General features: G+C 38.9%; 1 protein-coding gene and 1 long non-coding RNA gene across 2 annotated transcripts in view; one reads left to right on the top strand and one right to left on the bottom strand.

Annotated features, from left to right (window-relative positions):
- PGM5 (phosphoglucomutase 5) overlaps window positions 1–21668 on the top strand; it is a 185809-nt gene that overhangs the window by 28007 nt on the left and 136134 nt on the right. Inside the window, exons 3-6 of the mRNA XM_030810753.1 lie at window positions 162–308; window positions 3218–3343; window positions 7346–7536; window positions 8130–8284. Of these exons, the coding sequence (XP_030666613.1) occupies window positions 162–308; window positions 3218–3343; window positions 7346–7536; window positions 8130–8284 (619 nt within the window). The remainder of the gene's footprint in view (window positions 1–161; window positions 309–3217; window positions 3344–7345; window positions 7537–8129; window positions 8285–21668) is intronic.
- Window positions 8795–21227, bottom strand: LOC115834781. Its single transcript, XR_004029753.1, has 3 exons — window positions 21038–21227; window positions 20000–20118; window positions 8795–10256 (listed from the first exon to the last, which is right to left on the bottom strand). It is a non-coding gene; the product is annotated as an uncharacterized LOC115834781 (long non-coding RNA).

The following is a 21668-nucleotide window of genomic DNA, read 5'->3' as shown; positions in this document are numbered from 1 at the left end:
ACAGTATAGGAAATATCAAGGCTAATTGAACTGTGAACCATTGATCATTGTTTAGAGAACAAATGAATCTTTCTCTGCCTGGTGGAGGAGGATGGTAACATTTCACTGTTTGAAACTCATGAGACTTTTAAAAACATGTATTTTTGGTGTTCAAATTTTAGGTCCTGCACCTGATGTTGTCTCAGACAAAATCTACCAAATCAGCAAAACGATTGAGGAATATGCTATATGTCCTGATCTCCGAATCGACCTATCTCGACTAGGAAGACAAGAATTTGACCTAGAGAACAAATTCAAACCATTCAGAGGTAACAGCGATTTCATTTTGAAGAAGTCACCGTAACTATGTGGATGGGGCTGACTGGTTTCTGTAGGGAAGTACACTCATGAAAATTATTGCACTGTTAATCTCAGGGGTGACTCTTGATAAATGTGTGTAAACTTAATATGGTGTAGAGAGAAGACATGAGAGCAGCCAAGATATTCAGAACTGGAAACTTTCAAAAACCACTTCCCAAACTCGATATCATTTTCAACGTCGGAAAAGTTTTATGTTTGACTTCGTTACAGCATTCCAAAAATAGGCTGTGAATTGCTAAAACTTGTCTAAGTAATTAAGGTGAAGATGCTGGAATGCCTTAGCTAGTTAAGAAGAAACCTAACAAGTCAATGGGTTACTAAATTTCTCATGAAAGGTACAACCAAGCTTGGAATAATTATGCATCAGCTTATTGAATGCATAATTATTGATCACCTGCCCTGTACCAAGCACCGTGTTAGGAGATTTTACAAAGGAATTCAGTCACTACCAAATATATTTAGGCAAGTGATTCAAAAATTGAAGAACCAAAATGAGATTGTCAAAAATATTATGTTATATTGTAAAGCAAATATAGCTTCTACAGCATTCAGAAGATAGCTTTTTATTTTATAGATTAATTTTAGACCATATGACAACAACATTAATAACATGTATGCATACAACATTTTCCCCCTATATTTTATCGTATTGCTTTTTCCTAGAAGACATAGAATAGCAATACATCTAACATGTTTTACTTTTTTAGTGCTTCTATAAGCTTGAATGCAGTTTGTGTTAAGATGGTATCCTCATTTTAGAAGTAATTTAACTTAGCCCGAAAGAGGAAATACCTGGTTTGTGTCCATGTGATATTTTAGAGACAGAGAAAAGATTAAAATGGATTGTGTGGGGGTCACAGTGTTTGCCCGGTGTTACCAAATCTTTCTTGAGCAGTTTTGAGTCAGTTGTTTACTTAGGTAATGAGCAGAAATTTACAGAGAGCCGTGATACTCACTGGAAGCAACAGTGCCTGCTTTTGCTAATCCAGCCGGGAGAATGCACAGGCATTGTGTGTGCACACTCATGGGATGGCTGGACAATTGAAGGCAAGGGGTACATTATATTAAGCAAAATGATTTCAATATGCTGACTACATATGGTTGGAAGGGCTAGGCTTATTTTTGGCATCTTCACCATTTTTGTAGTTGTCCAGGAGACCCGAATCTTCGGGAGCTCTCATTCAGGCTCATTGCTGCAGCCACATTGCTAGTTGAATGAGTTTTCTAAAATGTTACTGATACCAGGAGGTGGGTAGAGGGATTCCCTGGCTTCCAAGAATTTGGAGATAATCGTTTGGGATAATTTATGTGCTGTATTCTTGCTGGTTCAAGTGTTGAGCAAACTTGAGTTAATTAGAAACAAATAATTCCTTTGCATTTCACTTTAAAGTGTCAAGAGCATGAACTATTTGATGTGAACTTTCAATTTTTACTGACTTCTTGTTCCCTCATTTTTCACATTTGTTTGGTACTGTGTGTTACCTATTGTAAATACAAAATGTATTTAGGCAAGTGGTTCAAGAATTGAAGAGCCAGAATGAAATTATCAAAACCATTATCCTATAATGTAGAGTGAGTAAAACTTCCAAAGTACTCACGGCATAACCTTTTGTCTTATAAATTAATTTTTTTATGGTGGTAAAATATATATAAAAAAATTTACCATTTTAATCTTTGTTAGGTGTACACTTTATACAGATTAATTTTTAATTACTTTATAGATTATTATGCTCCTCATGTAAAAAGATAATTTAAAAGTATCCATGTTACAAATATAATTATATTTGAATGAACACATAGATTACGTTGACTTAAGTGCAAGAAAAAATATTTTTAGATATGTATTTGATCAGACGAAGGGATAATATTAAATAGCATATTAAGATCTCATGCATTAAATATCACACCTGGATTTACTAAAAATTATTGAAAGTGGATTGGTAATATCTTCAGTGCAAGTTTAAAAGTATTTCAGGATTTCAAAGTAGTATGTGTTTGAAAAATCTGAAAACAATATACGTAAGTTTCAAAATTTAGTATTGAATTTAAAAAGGCAGGGCTCCTGGACAAATTTTAGCACCTAAAGAATTGATTTACTACTTCTTGGAAAAGTACTTTCTGAGCATAATTCTGAGCATACTGATTGACAAGTATGAAAAATGTATTCTGAGCTTTTTGGTATGTCACATAAATGAATAAAACTTTTTGGATTCCTGGTTACCGGGTGGTGCTAGAAACTTGAGAGCATTTGTGTTTAATGAGAATTTCTAGATATTTGCCATTCACTTGGAAATTGGGTGCTAGATTGGGCATGAATGAGATTTCGTGCAAACCCAGGAATATATTCATCACCAATTCTGCACTCGAATCTGGTAGGCACAATGGCATTTGGAAAATAGGGGTCACTACTGAGGTCACTTGTTGATTTGTTTCATACCAGCTGAGTCAGTCTTTGGCCAGCCCCCACAAGAAAGGCAACTGGATATGCCAAAATGCCTCTAAACATTGAGATGTGTGCTGTGTGCATTTTTTTGGGAGGGGAAGTGGGAGCAGGAGTCCCAGGGCACATTTTTATCTTAATTTCTTCTTGTGATTGATTTTTTTCCCTGCAAGGAAGAATTTATAACTTGGTATCATTTATACCCATTGAGCACCTGAAAAGTTTGTAGTATCTTGATTGTGCCCTGATTTGTGATTTTTGTCAACAAATGGGCACTTTGCTTCCCACATCATGTGTAGGGATATGATGGGCTTGTGACCAGAATTTCATGCTGTTAAGGTTGTGATTCTTTTTATGCTTCCAAGTATCTTTCATGGGTACAGTCAATGACATTTTCCTTTTTTTTTCTATCTGTAGTGGAGATAGTGGACCCAGTGGATATCTATCTCAACCTCCTTCGGGCCATCTTTGACTTTCATGCCATCAAGAGTTTGCTGACTGGGCCCAGCCAACTGAAGATTCGCATTGACGCAATGCATGGAGGTAAGCTTGTGATTTTCTCCAAATCAGTGGGCAGGAAATATTGAGACCTCTACGCCTGTTGGGTTTCAGAGGTTAAGAGGAAAGTTGGATTCATAGATATTCACACAACATGTGTATGTTCAGATATTTGGAATGCTCTGGAGAACTTCAGGACCCTTATTTCTGTCTTTGGATGTAAATGAAAACAAAAGTTGAACAAATGAGTTTGAGGCTATGCATGTTCGAGTGTGGAGTATAGTAAAACTGTTATTTATTTGATCATATGCATGGCATGGTTTAAACAGTCAAATAAATAGTTCAAGATTTATTATGAAAAAAAATCTGTACCCAACTCCTGTCTTCCCCCAATTTGTTACCTTCCAGAGTTAAAGTTTTTCAATTTTTCAGCTGTTTCTTTTTTGTATTTATCTCCCTATCATCAAATATTATGAATATACAGACCCTTGTTGATTTTTCAGTTTTGAGCATTACTGAATTCATACTATGGGAACTGGAGCTGCAGCTCTTTTTCACCCTCTCCACCCACCACCCACCTCTCCACCCACCCTTTCCACCCACCAGTTAGGGAATTCTAGCATGCTTCCCTAATTATATCATCAGTTTGGTAAGATCATTATCTAGTGTTTACAGTACCACAACACTGCTGAGCCGTGCAATATGCTACAATTATATTTCCTTTACAGTACAACTTTTTGATTTCCTTGGAAACAGCAATTATCTTGTTTTCTCATTGCTTGCTTTTAATCAAGTATATTTACCACTCTTAATCCTCAAGCTCTCCCCCAGTGTCTAAATCTTCCTTCACTTCATTTTCCTGGAGACTTTCATCTGCCTCACTCTGCACTGGTTGCTCTCTGAGCATGCCGTCATCATGAAATCTCCCTTTATCACCATGGTAGTAATTCTTTTTACACATCTCTTATGTTAAATGTCCTGTTCCCTGGTGTCTTTGTCTGACACCTTGATATACTCGTACATTTTGGAGGAACGCATTCTCCAGGAACTCAGTGAGAGAAAGCTCATAGTAGGTAAATATTTTGTGTGTTGTATATCTGAAAAGGCCTTTTATTCTACACTTGCTCTTGATTAATATTTGACTGATACGGAAACCTAAGTTGGATATTATTTTTCCTCAGAAGTTTGAGGGCATTGCTGTACTGTGTTATAGCTATTATATTAAACTTGAGAAATCCAGTGCGATTTTGATTTTTAATCCATTGTCTTTCCTTTTTCTTCTCTGGAAGTTCTTAGGACCTTTGACTTATCTTCAGTGTTTCTCTGTTTTACAATAATGGATCTTAGAGTGGGACTCTATCTTTATTATGTTGGAATCCTGATGGACCCTTTCAGTCTGAACACCTGTGCCCTTTGATTCTGGAAAAGTTTTTGAATTAGTATTTAGTAACCATTCTGGTTATTGTTACTACTGAATTGATCCTTTAATTATTCTATTTCCCCTTCTCCTGCACAGTTTTTCATCTCTTTATTTTGTTCTACTTTCTGGGAAATTTCCTTGACTTTATCTTCCATTCCTTTAGTTCTACCATTATATTTTTAATTTCCCCAAACTTTTGTTTGTATTTTCCAAAGATTCTCTCTTGTAAAAACGCATCCTAGTTATATTTCATGGATACCATATCTTTTTAAACTTAGGTTTACTGAGGTATAATTTATACACAGTAAAACTCACTCCTGGTAGGTATACAGTTTGATAAGATTTGATCAACATATACAGTCATGTAACCACTATCACAATCAAGATTGAATATTTCCATCACCCCAAAGAGTTTTTTGCAGCCCATTGTAGTCAAACCTCTCCCCTTATCCCCAGCCCCTGGCAACCACTCATCTGCTTTCTGCCACCATAGTTTTGCATTTTCCAGAAAGTTATATAAATGGAAGCATACAATATGTCACCTTTTGCTTCAAGCTTCTTTTACTCAGCATAATAATTTTGATATACGTTCTTGGTGTTGCATGTATCAGTGGTTGTTCCTTTTACTGCTGAGTACAATTTTATTGTGTTGTCGATATACCACAATTTGTTTATCCATTCACTGGTTAATGAAAATTAGGTTTCTTTTTCTTCTAGTTGTTTGCTATTATAAAGAAAGATACTGTGAACATTCGTGAACAAGTCTCTATGTTTTCATTTGTCTTGGGTAAACAGCTAGGAATGGGATTGCTGAGTCATATGATACATGTATGTTTACCTTTATAAGAATGGCCAAATCATTTTCCAAAATACCTATTCCATTCTCTCTTGTAAAAACGCATCCTAGTTACATTTCATGGATACCATATCTTGAAATGTATGGCACAGGCAATGTATGAGGGCTCCAGTTTGTCTGTATCTTCACCAACACTTGGTACTGTCAGTCTTTTCCATTTTAGCCATTCTACTCTATCTTGTTAATCTCTATTAGGATATTACTGATATATTTTAAAAAGTTTTCTTCTCCCTGTACAATTTTTGTTTCCTCCAGGTTTCTCTTTACTTTTTGTTTATTTTCACCTCATCTCAAATACATTCTTCAAAATTTTGCTGATCCTTGGCTTTCTGGCATATTTAAGAATAAGGCACTAAAATTCTGCTGGGATCTCTGAGCCTGCTGTGGGTCTTCTCCATGGGCCTTACTCTAAGGGCTTCTGGCTAGGCTGTTCTGTTCTTTCTTGTTGGGCTGATCATATTCCTCAGGAAAAGAACTTTCAGGTTCTTGCCTTAGCATTGATCTGGCCTACAGGGAAGACAGCTTTGCTTTTTTTCCAAATAGTATGAGCAGTGTTTCTGGGTTTCAGCCTCATTGCCTGGTTTATACTGTATGTCCATTTTTAAATCAATTGTTCTGGCTAGGAGATGCAGGATGCTGATTGGGCAGACCTAGGTCACCTCCTTAGCCTTGGGGAGGTGGGATTTAGCCATACCCAGACCCCATAAACTGAGACAAGGAAGGGAGTTTTTCTCCAATAGGAATCCCAAATGCTGTATCCAGAGGAAGAGGAAATGTGTGCTGGGCAGGCACAGTCAAGAGATGTTTGCTATTGGAGGATTGTGTGTTGTATTGGTGGAAAATAAATGGAAAGCAATATCTTTCAGATATTTCAGCTAGGAGGATTACATGCTGTTCCCCAAATGTGCCTTATGTTCTACCTCAGGCTCTGTTCCCTTGCTCAAAATGTTCCTTCTGTTTAGATGGGCTTCCCACTCCAAACCCAAACCTTTGCCAACTTTATATTATTCCTTCAAGTTCCACCAGAAATGCTGCTTCTTCCTTGATTCCTTATGTATGGTTATTGCTTCTCTGAAGCCATTGAATATAATTATTTCATCAATGTGCATTGTTTAGTCTTACCACTGCAGTCATTCATCTGCAGCTTTGACTCATCCCACTACTAGATTACAAGCCCAAGAATGTAGAAACGATGTGCTTTGCATCCCTTCAATATGATCCCTTCATTTCCTAGCAGAGCAGCTCAATGTTACGTACTCCATAATGTTCATTGAACTGGAAAATACTATTCCTTGGCAGGTATTTTGGTAAAATGTGCTTGTTTTTATATGCTTCAGTGGTTTTTTGTGTTTAATTATATACTTGGCAGAGTCCAAATGATTGCAGAGACAAAGAACGTTGCTAGAGCCCTTTAATGCTTTTGCATATATTCAGCTAAAGCTCTTAATACATGAAAAGCAACAGGCAATGAATCATTATTATGTAGCTGATTTCTTTCTGGCAACCTTTTAGAAAAGTTTTGGGTGAAAAAATGTATGTAACTGGATGATTGAATACATCTTCTGTGTTCCTACCACAGTAACTGGCACATAGTAGATGCCCAATAAATAGTAGTTCAAGCAAATATTGTTCTATATTGTGTCTTTAAGAAGATTGTAAATTTGTATTTTTCTTCTGGGTTATTAAATGGTGTTTCCTATACTATTCAGAACAAAATACTCTGGGGAGAAGGTTCTGCAAATATTTAATATTGCTGTGTATCTATTTTTAGTTATGGGACCTTATGTGAGAAAAGTTCTGTGTGATGAGCTGGGGGCCCCAGCCAATTCTGCAATAAACTGTGTTCCCCTGGAAGACTTTGGAGGGCAGCATCCTGACCCAAACCTGACATATGCAACGACTCTTCTGGAAGCAATGAAAGGAGGAGAATATGGATTTGGAGCTGCATTTGATGCTGATGGGGTAAGTAGGAAAGCTCTCTGTCTGCTGACCCTTTGACCATATAATGAGCCATGAATTGGAAAGCAGAGAATTAATGAACACATCTGGAGCTAACATGTATGGGACATGTGTGCCCTAACTGGCTCTGCATCTGCCCTTCTGTTTAATGACTAAGTATTGCAATTAAATAGCCATCACTTTTCTTAGTTCCAGATTTACATTATGGCACACAAAGTTGTTTATTTAAAAAGATATATTATTCAATAAATCTTTCTTTATGGCTGGTGTTGTTGAAAGCACCAAGTTAAGAAATCAGCTATTTCTGCAAGAACCAGTGTTCTCTATTATGTTTGGGAGAAAGAAAGAATTAAGTATTTGGGGGCTTCTAAAGCTTGAGCCACATTTCAACAGGTGGAACATATTCCTGGTGTGTCAAGATTCTGGGCCCTTGGTACTCAGAGGTTTAGAAGAATGTTTCCCATGCTCTCTTTGGCCTCATTCAAGTTGTTAGATTGTTAAATATAAGATGGCAGTAAAGTGGATTGTGATGATTATGGGAATGGGCTGCTAGCAGATGCTTCTGTCTGATCATTTTTATGCATTCCTTCCTACAGGACCGTTATATGATCCTAGGCCAAAATGGCTTCTTTGTGAGCCCTTCTGACTCCCTGGCCATCATTGCTGCCAACCTCTCTTGCATTCCATATTTCCGTCAGATGGGGGTCCGCGGGTTTGGGAGGAGTATGCCAACCAGCATGGCCCTGGACAGGTAAGCAAGGATGTCACCGTGAAAAACTTTATGGTAGACCTTTGGCGTCGATGTCTCCTTTGTTGGTTGCTGGCGCTTATACTCCCCTGCTCCATTTGGGAATGTGTTGAAGGCATGGGAACACGGTATAGTGTACTGGGTAGAAGCTGGAGAATCAGGTGGCCTGAGCTTAATTCTTGGTTCTGCCACTTACTAGCTGTGGGAATTTAGGAGACTTATTTAGTCTCTGTGCCTCAGTTTTCTTATCTGTAAAATGTGGATAATAATAGTGGTATCTTTATATGGATTGTCATGAAGTACAAATGAGGTGCTTCATGTAGAACATTTAACACGGTGCCTGGTACATAGTAAATACTACATAAATGTTTAGCAACAAAACTTATTAACCTGAAAGTATGTATGTATAAGTGAGGGGAAAAAAGCATGGGTTTTGAGGTCAGATTATATTATGTTCAAATGCTAACTTATAGCCTTATTAGCACTGTACAAATAGAAAAATGATACTTCATAGGTTTAGTGTAAGAATGAAATGAGACAGTGCATGGAAAATACCCAACAAGAGATTCACTCAGTAGGGCTCTAACTAACCCTATTAGGTTTCATTCTTCTTGCTCTATCCATCCCTCTTATCTATCGCCCTATATTATAAAACACTGAATTTCAGAGTCTGACATTTTCAACCAGCACGTGTTATTATAGAAGCAGTATATGTGCCTGGTGGAAAGTTAGAAAACACAAATAAGAAAATGTAAACATCATATCCCCTTCCTTGGGTTACCTATGTTAATAGAAAAACTTATATTCCTTACTGTATCTCTTTCTATATGTATACATTCTACACATATAATTAAAATACACAATATAATATACATTTTATATATATATATATATATATAATTTATTTGCCTGTGGTAATACCGAAGACATCAAAAAGTACCTTGCTTGTCACCTGCTTTTTCTTTTCCGTCAACAATTGCCAACTACCAATTAGTAAATTTTGGCCGGGCATGGCGACTCACACCTATAATCCTAGAGCTTTGAGTGGCTGAGGTGGGAGGATCACTTGAGGCCAGGAATTCAAGACCAGCCTGGGCAACAGAGCAAAACCTTGTCTGTACAAGAAATTTTCTTTAATCAACGAGGTGTAGTAGCATGGTCCTGTAGTCCCACACCAAATGTTGATTAGGAAGCAACCAGGACTTTCGTACACTGCAAACAAAAGTGTAGAATGGAAGACAGTTTGGCAGTTTCTTGTAAAATGGAGCCTACATCTGACCAACATTCCATTCCTAAATATTTACCCAAAAATAATGGAGATGTGTCCACAAAAGACCTGCATAATAATATACATAGTTGCATGATTCATAATAGCTAATAACTGGAAACAATACAAATGTCCATCAACAGGAGATTGCAAAAATAAATTGTGATATATTTATATATTCGTGTACTACACAATAATAAGAAGGAATAAAATACTGACACATGCAGTGGGTGTGGATGAATAAAAAAATATATTAAATTATAAAAAGCCAGTAACAAACAAATACATGATATATAATTCCATTTCTGTGAAGTTTCAGAACAGGTAAACATATATGTGGCAATAGAAATTATGACAGTGTTACCCTATGAGGGGAAGGAAGAAGGCACCGGGAAACATTCTGAGGTGATGGGAATGTTCTGTGTCTTAATCTGGGTGGTGGTTACATGGATGTACACACTTTTCAAAACTCGTTGAATTGTACCAGTAAGATGCATTTCACTGTATATAAATTTTACCTTATGAATGAGTCAACACCATGAGAAAATAGCCACAAAATCCAGAAGATGAGATTCTATGGGACAAATTAGCTAGATATGATGACACATGCCTGTAATCCTAGCTACTTGGGAGGCTGAGGCAGGAAAATCGCTTGAACCAAGGAGGCAGAGGTTGCAGTGAGCCATTACCAGGCCATTGCACTGCAGCCTGGGCAACAAGAGAACAAGAGTGAAACTCCGTCTCAAAAAAAAAACACTGAAGGGCCATAACACGTGGTTCTTTTTTTTTTTTTTTTTTTTTTATTATACTTTAGGTTTTAGGGTACATGTGCACAATGTGCAGGTTTGTTACATATGTATCCATGTGCCATGTTGATTTCCTGCACCCATTAACTCGTCATTTAGCATTAGGTGTATCTCCTAATGCTGTCCCTCCCCCCTCCCCCCACCCCACAACAGTCCCCGGAGTGTGATGTTCCCCTTCCTGTGTCCATGAGTTCTCATTGTTCAATTCCCACCTATGAGTGAGAACATGCGGTGTTTGGTTTTTTGTCCTTGCGATAGTTTACTGAGAATGATGTTTTCCAGTTTCATCCATGTCCCTACAAAGGACACGAACTCATCATTTTTTATGGCTGCATAGTATTCCATGGTGTATATGTGCCACATTTTCTTAATCCAGTCTATTGTTGTTGGACATTTGGGTTGGTTCCAACTCTTTGCTATTGTGAATAGTGCCGCAATAAACATACGTGTGCATGTGTCTTTATAGCAGCATGATTTATAGTCCTTTGGGTATATACCCAGTAATGGGATGGCTGGGTCAAATGGTATTTCTAGTTCTAGATCCCTGAGGAATCGCCACACTGACTTCCACAATGGTTGAACTAGTTTACAGTCCCACCAACAGTGTAAAAGTGTTCCTATTTCTCCACATCCTCTCCAGCACCTGTTGTTTCCTGATTTTTTAATGATGGCCATTCTAACTGGTGTGAGATGGTATCTCACTGTGGTTTTGATTTGCATTTCTCTGATGGCCAGTGATGATGAGCATTTCTTCATGTGTTTTTTGGCTGCATAAATGTCTTCTTTTGAGAAGTGTCTGTTCATGTCCTTCGCCCACTTTTTGATGGGGTTGTTTGTTTTTTTCTTGTAAATTTGTTTGAGTTCATTGTAGATTCTGGATATTAGCCCTTTGTCAGATGAGTAGGTTGCAAAAATTTTCTCCCATTCTGTAGGTTGCCTGTTCACTCTGATGGTAGTTTCTTTTGCTGTGCAGAAGCTCTTTAGTTTAATGAGATCCCATTTGTCAATTTTGCCTTTTGTTGCCATTGCTTTTGGTGTTTTAGACATGAAGTCCTTGCCCATGCCTATGTCCTGAATGGTATTGCCTAGGTTTTCTTGTAGGATTTTAATGGTTTTAGGTCTAACATTTAAGTCTTTAATCCATCTTGAATTAATTTTCGTATAAGGTGTAAGGAAGGGATCCAGTTTCAGCTTTCTACATATGGCTAGCCAGTTTTCCCAGCACCATTTATTAAATAGGGAATCCTTTCCCCATTTCTTGTTTTTGTCAGGTTTGTCAAAGATCAGATAGTTGTAGATATGCGGCATCATTTCTGAGGGCTCTGTTCTGTTCCATTGATCTATGTCTCTGTTGTCGTACCAGTACCATGCTGTTTTGGTTACTGTAGCCTTGTAGTATAGTTTAAAGTCAGGTAGCGTGATGCCTCCAGCTTTGTTCTTTTGGCTTAGGATTGACTTGGCGATGCGGGCTCTCTTTTGGTTCCATATGAACTTTAAAGTAGTTTTTTCCAATTCTGTGAAGAAAGTCATTGGTAGCTTGATGGGGATGGCATTGAATCTATAAATTACCTTGGGCAGTATGGCCATTTTCACGATATTGATTCTTCCAACCCATGAGCATGGAATGTTCTTCCATTTGTTTGTATCCTCTTTTATTTCATTGAGCAGTGGTTTGTAGTTCTCCTTGAAGAGGTCCTTCACATCCCTTGTAAGTTGAATTCCTAGGTATTTTATTCTCTTTGAAGCAATTGTGAATGGGAGTTCACTCATGATTTGGCTCTCTGTTTGTCTGTTATTGGTGTACAAGAATGCTTGTGATTTTTGTACATTAATTTTGTATCCTGAGACTTTGCTGAAGTTGCTAATCAGCTTAAGGAGGTTTTGGGCTGAGACAATGGGGTTTTCTAGATATACAATCATGTCATCTGCAAACAGGGACAATTTGACTTCCTCTTTTCCTAATTGAATACCCTTTATTTCCTTCTCCTGCCTGATTGCTCTGGCCAGAACTTCCAGCACTATGTTGAATAGGAGCGGTGAGAGAGGGCATCCCTGTCTTGTGCCAGTTTTCAGAGGGAATGCTTCCAGTTTTTGCCCATTCAGTATGATATTGGCTGTGGGTTTGTCGTAGATAGCTCTTATTATTTTGAGATACGTCCCATCAATGCCTAATTTATTGAGAGTTTTTAGCATGAAGGGTTGTTGAATTTTGTCAAAGGCCTTTTCTGCATCTATTGAGATAATCATGTGGTTTTTGTCTTTGGTTCTGTTTATATGCTGGATTACATTTATTGATTTGCGTATGTTGAACCAGCCTTGCATCCCAGGGATGAAGCCCACTTGATTATGGTGGATAAGCTTTTTGATGTGCTGCTGGATTCGGTTTGCCAGTATTTTATTGAGGATTTTTGCATCAATGTTCATCAAGGATATTGGTCTGAAATTCTCTTTTTTAGTTATGTCTCTGCCAGGCTTTGGTATCAGGACGATGCTGGCTTCGTAAAATGTGTTAGGGAGGATTCCCTCTTTTTCTATCGATTGGAATAGTTTCAGAAGGAATGGTACCAGTTCCTCCTTGTACCTCTGGTAGAATTCAGCTGTGAATCCATCAGGTCCTGGACTCTTTTTGGTTGGTAAGCTATTGATTGTTGCCACAATTTCAGAACCTGTTATTGGTCTATTCAGAGATTCAACTTCTTCCTGGTTTAGTCTTGGGAGGGTGTATTTGTCGAGGAATTTATCCATTTCTTCTAGATTTTCTAGTTTATTTGCATAGAGGTGTTTGTAGTATTCTCTGATGGTAGATTGTATTTCTGTGGGATCGGTGGTGATATCCCCTTTTTCGTTTTTTATTGCATCTATTTGATTCTTCTCTCTTTTCTTCTTTATTAGTCTTGCTAGCGGTCCATCAATTTTGTTGATCTTTTCAAAAAACCAGCTCCGGGATTCATTAATTTTTTGAAGGGTTTTTTGTGTCTCTATTTCCTTCAGTTCTGCTCTGATTTTAGTTATTTCTAGCCTTCTGCTAGCTTTTGAATGTGTTTGCTCTTGCTTTTCTAGTTCTTTTAATTGTGATGTTAGGGTGTCAATTTTGGATCTTTCCTGCTTTCTCTTGTGGGCATTTAGTGCTATAAATTTCCCTCTACACACTGCTTTGAACGTGTCCCAGAGATTCTGGTATGTTGTGTCTTTGTTCCCGTTGGTTTCAAAGAACATCTTTATTTCTGCCTTCATTTCATTATGTACCCAATAGTCATTCAGGAGCAGGTTGTTCAGTTTCCATGTAGTTGAGCGGTTTTGAGTGAGTTTCTTAATCCTGAGTTCTAGTTTGATTGCACTGTGGTCTGAGAGACAGTTTGTTATAATTTCTATTCTTTTACATTTGCTGAGGAGAGCTTTACTTCCAACCATGTGGTCAATTTTGGAATAGGTGTGGTGTGGTGCTGAAAAAAATGTATATTCTGTTGACCTGGGGTGGAGAGTTCTGTAGATGTCTATTAGGTCCACTTTATGTAGAGCTGAGTTCAATTCCTGGATATCCTTGTTAACTTTCTGTCTCGTTGATCTGTCTAATGTTGACAGTGGGGTGTTAAAATCTCCCATTATTATTGTGTGGGAGTTTAAGTCCCTTTGTAGGTCACTGAGGACTTGCTTTATGAATCTGGGTGCTCCTGTGTTGGGTGCATATATATTTAGGATAGTTAGCTCTTCTTGTTGAATTGATCCCTTTACCATTATGTAATGGCCTTCTTTGTCTCTTTTGATCTTTGTTGGTTTAAAGTGTATTTTATCAGAGACTAGGATTGCAACCCCTGCCTTTTTTTGTTTTCCAGTTGCTTGATAGATCTTCCTCCATCCCTTTATTTTGAGTCTATGTGTGTCTCTGCATGTGAGATGGGTTTCCTGAATACAGCACACTGATGGGTCCTGACTCCTTATCCAGTTTGCCAGTCTGTGTCTTTTGATTGGATCATTTAGCCCATTTACATTAAATGTTAATATTGTTATGTGTGAATCTGATCCTGTCATTATGATGTTAGTTGGTTATTTTGCTCGTTAGTTTCTATAGTTTCTTCCTAGCCTCGATGGTCTTTACAATTTGGCGTGTTTTTGCAGTGGCTGGTACCAGTTGTTCCTTTCCATGTTTAGTGCTTCCTTCAGGAGCTCTTTTAGGGCAGGCCTGGTGGTGACAAAATCACTCAGCATTTGCTTGTCTGTAAAGTATTTTATTTCTCCTTCACTTATGAAGCTTAGTTTGGCGGGATAGGAAATTCTGGGTTGAAAATTCTTTTCTTTAAGAATGTTGGATATCGGCCCCCACTCTCTTCTGGCTTGTAGAGTTTCTGCTGAGAGATCAGCTGTTAGTCTGATGGGCTTCCCTTTGTGGGTAACCCGACCTTTCTCTCTGGCTGCCCTTAACATTTTTTCCTTCATTTCAACTTTGGTGAATCTGACAATTATGTGTCTTGGAGTTGCTCTTCTCGAGGAGTATCTTTGTGGCGTTCTCTGTATTTCCTGAATCTGAATGCTGGCCTGCTTTGCTAGATTGGGGAAGTTCTCCTGGATAATATCTTGCAGAGTGTTTTCCAACTTGGTTCCATTCTCCCCATCATTTTCAGGTACACCAATCAGACGTAGGTTTGGTCTTTTCACATAGTCCCAAATTTCTTGGAGGCTTTGTTCATTTCTTTTTATTCTTTTTTCTCTAAACTTCCCTTCTCTCTTCATTTCATTCATTTCATGTTCCATCAGCGATACCCTTTCTTCCAGTTGATCGCATCTGCTACTGAGGCTTCTGCAATCTTCACGTAGTTCTCGAAACTTGGCTTTCAGCTCCATCAGCTCCTTTAAGCCCTTCTCTCCATTGGTTATTCTAGTTATCCATTCTTCTAATTTTTTTTCAAAGTTTTTAACTTCTTTGCTATTGTTTTGAATTTCCTCCCGTAGCTCAGAGTAGTTTGATCGTCTGAAGCCTTCTTCTCTCAACTCGTCAAAGTCATCCTCCATCCAGCTTTGTTCCATTGCTGGTGAGGAACTGCGTTCCTTTGGAGGAGGAGAGGTGCTCTGTTTTTTAGAGTTTCCAGTTTTTGTGTTCTGTTTTTTCCCCATCTTTGTGGTTTTATCTACTTTTTGTCTTTGATGATGGTGATGTACAGATGGGTTTTTGGTGTGGATGTCCTTTCTGTTTGTTAGTTTTCCTTCTACCAGACAGGACCCTCAGCTGCAGGTCTGTTGGAGTTTACTAGAGGTCCACTCCAGACCCTGTTTGGCTGGGTGTCAGCAGCGGTGGCTGCAGAACAGCGGATTTTCGTGAGACCACAAATTCAGCTGTCTGATAGTTCCTCTGAAAGTTTTGTCTCAGAGGAGTACCCGGCTGAATGAGGTGTCAGTCTGTCCCTACTGGGGCGGTGCCTCCCAGTTAGGCTGCTCAGGGGTGAGGGACCCACTTTAGGAGGCAGTCTGTCCGTTCTCAGATCTCCAGCTGCGTGCTGGGAGAACCACTACTCTCTTCAAAGCTGTCAGTCAGACAGGGACATTTAAGTCTGTGGAGTTTCTTGCTGAGTTTTTGTTTGTGTGTGCCCTGCCCCCAGAGGTGGAGCCTACAGAGGCAGGCAGGCCTCCTTGAGCTGTGGTGGGCTCCACCCAGTTCGAGCTTCCTGGCTGCTTTGTTTACCTAAGCAAGCCTGGGCAATGGCGGGCGCCCCTCCCCCAGCCTCGCTGCCGCCTTGCAGCTTGATCTCAGACTGCTGTGCTAGCAATCAGCGAGACTCCGTGGGCATAGGACCCTCCGAGCCAGGTGCGGGACACAATGTCCTAGTGTGCCGTTTTCCAGGCCCGTTGGAAAAGCGCAATATTAGGATGGGACTGACCCGATATTCCAGGTGCCGTCTGTTTCCCCTTTCTTAGACTAGGAAAGGGAACTCCTTGACCCCTTGTGCTTCCCGAGTGAGGCAATGCCTCGCCCTGCTTCGGCTCGCGCACAGTGCGCTTCGCCGACTGTCCTGTACCCACTGTTAGGCACTCCCTAGTGAGATGAAACCGGTACCTCAAGCAGAAATGCAGAAATCATCCGCCTTCTGTGTCGCTGGGGCTGGGAGCTGGAGACCGGAGCTGTTCCTAACATGTGGTTCTAAATGAGATACTACATTGGGCAAACCATTCAAAAAAGACATTCTGGAGACACTGAGGGAAAATTTCAGTATGATCTTAGTTTCAGATGACATAAAAATTATTTATTTGTTTATTTTAGAGAAAGGGTCTCACTCTGTTGCCCAGGCTGGAGTGCAGTGGTACGATCATAGTTCAATATAACCTTCAACTGCTGGGCTCAAGCAATCCTCCCAACTCAGCCTCCTGAGTAGCTAGGACTACACATGCGCCATCATACCCAGTTAATTTTAAAAACATTTTTTTTAGAAATGAGATCTTGCTATGTTGCCTAGGCTGGTCTCAAACTCCTGGCCTCAAGTGATCCCCCTGCTTCAGCCTCCCAAAGTGCTGGGATTATGGGCATGAGCCACTGAACCTGGCTACTTTTAATCTTGTTATTAGTATCTTTTGATGAGCAGAAGTTTTAAATTTTGAGGAAGTCCAGTTTATTTTTTCTTATAGTTAATGGATTATATGATTATTATATATGTCTTTGTCAACTACAAGAAATTTTTGCTTACTCTAAGGTCAGAGAGATATTTTCTCTATATTTTCTTCTAGAGTCATTGCAGTTTAACTTTTACATTTGTGTCTAGAATGATTTTGAATTAATTTTTGAGCATGGTATAAGGTACGGGTCGAGGTTCACTTATTTCCCTGATCCGGTTTTTCCAATTGCATTTTTAAAAAAGAATTTTCTTTCCCCTGAATAGCCTTTGTACCATTATTAAAAATCTGTTGATCATATGTATGTAGATCTATTTCAGGATTCTCTATTCTATACCACTGATCTATCTGTTGATTCGTATGTAAATATTACACTGAAATTAGGTGAGCTTCCCAACATGTTTTTCTTCTTTGTCAGATTAAAGGGAAATTATATATTCTAGGTCCTCTGCATTTTATTTCATTTTAGAACCAACATCTCAATTTCTACCACAGCCTACTGGGATTTTGATTGGGATTACGTTGAATCTGTAGAGCCATTTGGGGAAAATAGTATTTTAATAATCTTGAATCTTCCAATCCATGAATGTGGTATATCTCTCTGTTTAGGTTTTCTTTAATTTCTCTTACATGTATTTCATAATTTTTAATGTAGAGATCTTATACAATTTTTGTTAAATTTATTTCTGAGTACTTTATTTTGACACTATTATAAATGTTTTATGAATTTAATTTCCAATTATTTGCTGCTAGTATTTTTTTGTAAATTGGCCTGTATTCTTCACTAGAGGGGAGAAGAATCACCTACCTTTTGGATGCCTCCCACTCTACTTGTCTCCCTGAGGTGATATGGACCTCAAGTCCATGATGGTGAACTAAACTCAGTTTAAAATTCTTGCCTAGCAGCACCAAAGAGTGGTATGTGATTCAATGTTTTCTCCCATTTACCTTTGCCTACACCCTTCCTTAAAAAAAAAAGACTCCATAGAATTGTAGGGAACAAAGCAAAAATGGGACCATTTCTAGAAATTAAGAACTCAGAGTCATATAGGATCCTGAGTGATGTGTAGGGTATTTAATAATATGGGAGTATATTTAACCCTTCCACTTATACAGAATCTTATAATTTAGAAATAATTTGTGACATATCATCTCACTTGATCTTTGCAATAATTTTGTGAGGTAACTGAGATAGGCATTACTCTCCTCATATTAAAGATGTTGAACCAATGATCAGAGAGCTTAAGTGACTTGTACAAGGTCACACAGTGAATTAGGAATTGACTCAGGATTTGAAACTAGGTCTTCTGATAATAGGGTACTACTGTATTTGCCCAGTAACTATAATTGGATCAAAAGAGTCCCTGGCAAACCAATTGAGAATATTGTCCACTGTGGGCTAGCAAATAACTTTCCAGCCTCCTAGGGGAGGCTGGTTTTACTCTGACAACAAAAACCATTTGTCCTTGTTTTTTGTGGAAATTTCCCAGTAGTTCTTGATTTCACTTTACCCCCCCTTCTCAATAAATCTCTGTTTCAGTCAGAAACCAGAGGCCTTGCTTAGAAATTTCACAAAGGACCTGTTCTGATATGTAAGTGACCATTTAAAAGGATTATTCATGCTTGCTGGTTGGGATTCAGAATTCTGTGGGGCTCTGACGTGGTGATTTGTTCTGGGTATTTGATCTGTTGTGTAGGTCCCAGGTGGATTCTCATGATGGACACTTTATAAGCTTCTTTCTTCCTAGGTAAAATCAATGCAGCTTCAAAATTTTGACGTTGACAGTGGTTTCCCATATAGCTTATTTTTTAAAAATTAGTAAAATTATAGGAATGTGCCCATAAATGCCAGGCCCTGGAAGAATAACAACTGAGGACACAGTTGAGACCCATTAAATGACACACTTGCCTGAACTCCTGGGATTCCAGAATAAGGGGAGGCCTGTACCCTTGAGGCTGATGAATTATTCAGACAAACTTTCATTGTTCACAGATAATTGTGGTTCCCCAAGGGAAGATTTTCAGTGTCTTTAATTTCTACTCTTACAGTGTCACTAAAACAAGGATTCCATTTAGCCCAGAATAATACAGTTTCAGCCTTGAAAATGGCATTCTTTTGGGGCTTTGTCATTCTGAATGTGTCTGATTTGTGGTTGCAGATGAATCTGTGTTGCTGAAACATTTTGGTTCAAATGATTTCAGAAGTAAAACACATTGAAAGTATGTTCATGGCCTGAGGTCCGTCTCCACCCCATGTAGAGGTATTAAATAATCCTTTGTGTCATCATCCTTCAATAATATTTATGAAGCACCCATCTGTGCTTGGGGCTGTGCCGAATTCTGTGCAAAACAAAGCAAACACACACAGACTCAAGCCCTATTCACTAGACATATTTACAGTCTCAAACAAGCCTAGCATCCTTGAATACATCCCAAGAAGCCAGAACTAAAAAGTATGTTTTGACTATGAAAAAGGCCATCCAAGGTCCACCACCCATAAACAGAGCGGTGAATGGATTAGTGCTCATCTACCCTCCATTTGCTCTTATGCCACCCCGATGGTTCACCATTTATCCACCCAAGAAATATTTATTGAGGACCTCCTGTGTCCTAGACATGGTCCCCATGGCAGTGCTTTCAGTCTAATGGGGAAGACAAAGAATAACTCATAAGGAAAACATACAGGAACACAAATTGTAACACAGGCTAGTGGAAATGAACTTGGTGCAGTACTCATTGGTGGGTATGGAGCATCTTGCTTAGATAGGAGATCCAGGGAAGGACTCTTGGAGGAGATTAGGCATAGGACCAAAGATCAGAAACGGGAATCTGGACCTGACTGTGATGCTGGGATTAGAAATGACACCCACACATGTGAAAACACTTATTTCTCAGAATGTAGTCTACAGCTATTTGTTGCCAATCCCCAATCTAAAATATGTACTATAGCTTTATCTTGAACATACTCAGCTGATCGTTGGAATCCAGACAGTGTTAATCCTGCAAGTATGCAAGTATCTACTGATCTCTGGTGACCTCGATTCTTACCGCGTCCTTTAGATCTGTGCTGTTTCATCTCCCAGATCAGTCATGATGGATGACAGTGGTGGAAGAGATAGTGATGTGAGCTTATGTCTAATTACTCGGTCTCCCATACGTTGCTTCTGCTATAGAATGATGGGAATTATTTTGCTTTAGCAGATAAATATGTTCAAATGTAACTTATATTAACATAAAAGAAAAAAAGAAGAAAGCCCTTTATCCTGTAAGTTATTGCCCTGAAACTCTGTATAGCTGATTCAGTTAGGATCAAGGCAGGAAAGAGATGGCACCCTCAAAAAGGGCTTACTAAAGAGAATTTAGTAATTGTAACTTAATAACCTGGTCTAAGAAATGGATGAGGTTAAGGAAACCAAAAAATGCAAGAAGGAATGGGGAGGTACCTTAGCGTCAGCAATAGCGGGAAGCTGTTAACACCCCTAGGACTAAGAAGGGTCCAGGGCAGAGGTCAGGGTGACCACAGCCTAGTGAGGTCTGGAGTTGTGAAAAGTGGGCTGTCAGACAAGAGCTGAACTTGTCAGGGGGGAGAAATGCCCCAACTTGTCTCTTCTCACCCTCCAACCTCCTGCTGGTTCCTCCTATAACCAAACCGCACTGGAAGCCAGAGGGCAGCCTATGGAGTTCTGCCTCCTGGGGAAGAGAACAGGGCATTTGATGAAGTGGGGACTTTGGGGTAGAAGGGGACAAAAAGCCACCAGCATAAATGGCACAATGGCCCATCTTTTTGCTAATTTCTACTTGCTTGTCTCCTAGTCTCATTCTCTTCCCTCTTTTTTGGACCTCAGGCATAGAGAGTCGAGTTAATCATACGTATCATTGAACAATCCTTTAATAATTGCTCTGATTGAAGGCTCATTTCTTACTACTTTAAAAAAGATAATGCATTTCTTTTTTCTCTGTTTGACTGCCCCACCGTAGATAACCACAAAAAAAAATGTGTTTATTGGGTTTTGTGTATATATTTTTTGCATATATTTTTACTTAATGTGACTAGTACTATATAAGAGATTGTATTTGATTTCTTACCTTTTTTTCCACTAAAGACCACACTTTAAGATCCCCTTGATGGCTGTACATCCATCTAGGGTGTTGCTTCTAACTGCTGCTTGTTTGTCCATGAGTGCATCCATGATATTTTGCCTCTTGATTCCCTCAGCAATGAACACTCAGACTGCTTCTCACTTCCTATCACAGTGCATACTGCTGCACAGGCACCCTGCGGATATGTGTGAGAATCTCTTTAACACGTGTATTCAGAAGCAGAATTGTTGGGCCAGAGGGGGTGTCTATAGTTAATTTAGTCAATTTTGACCAAATACTGTCAGATTGTACTCCAGAATGCCCGTCTCTTGCCTGCTTCTCCAACCAGTCTCTAAGTTCCTGCATCTTCAAATCCAGGCCAACACTTTATGTTGTCTAACTTTCCAATTTTTATCCAGTGGACTAGAGAGAGAGTAACATACCATTGCAATTTTAATTTTTCATGTCTCACATTACTAATGAGCTTGAGCATCTCTTCATATGCTTGAGAAATTTGGGAGTTTCTTTTTCTATTAATTGCCTATTCCTGTCCTTTGACCATTTTTTTTTTCTATTTAGGGTTCTTCTTTTTAGTCTGATGAATTTGCAGAAGTTCCTTGGATGATCTAGATACTAG

The sequence above is a fragment of the Nomascus leucogenys genome, chromosome 1a (genome assembly GCF_006542625.1).
Source record: "Nomascus leucogenys isolate Asia chromosome 1a, Asia_NLE_v1, whole genome shotgun sequence".
Classification (NCBI taxonomy): Eukaryota; Metazoa; Chordata; class Mammalia; order Primates; family Hylobatidae; genus Nomascus; species Nomascus leucogenys.
The sequence above is the reverse complement of the archived record's forward strand: the minus strand, read 5'-3'. Positions and strand labels throughout refer to the sequence as shown.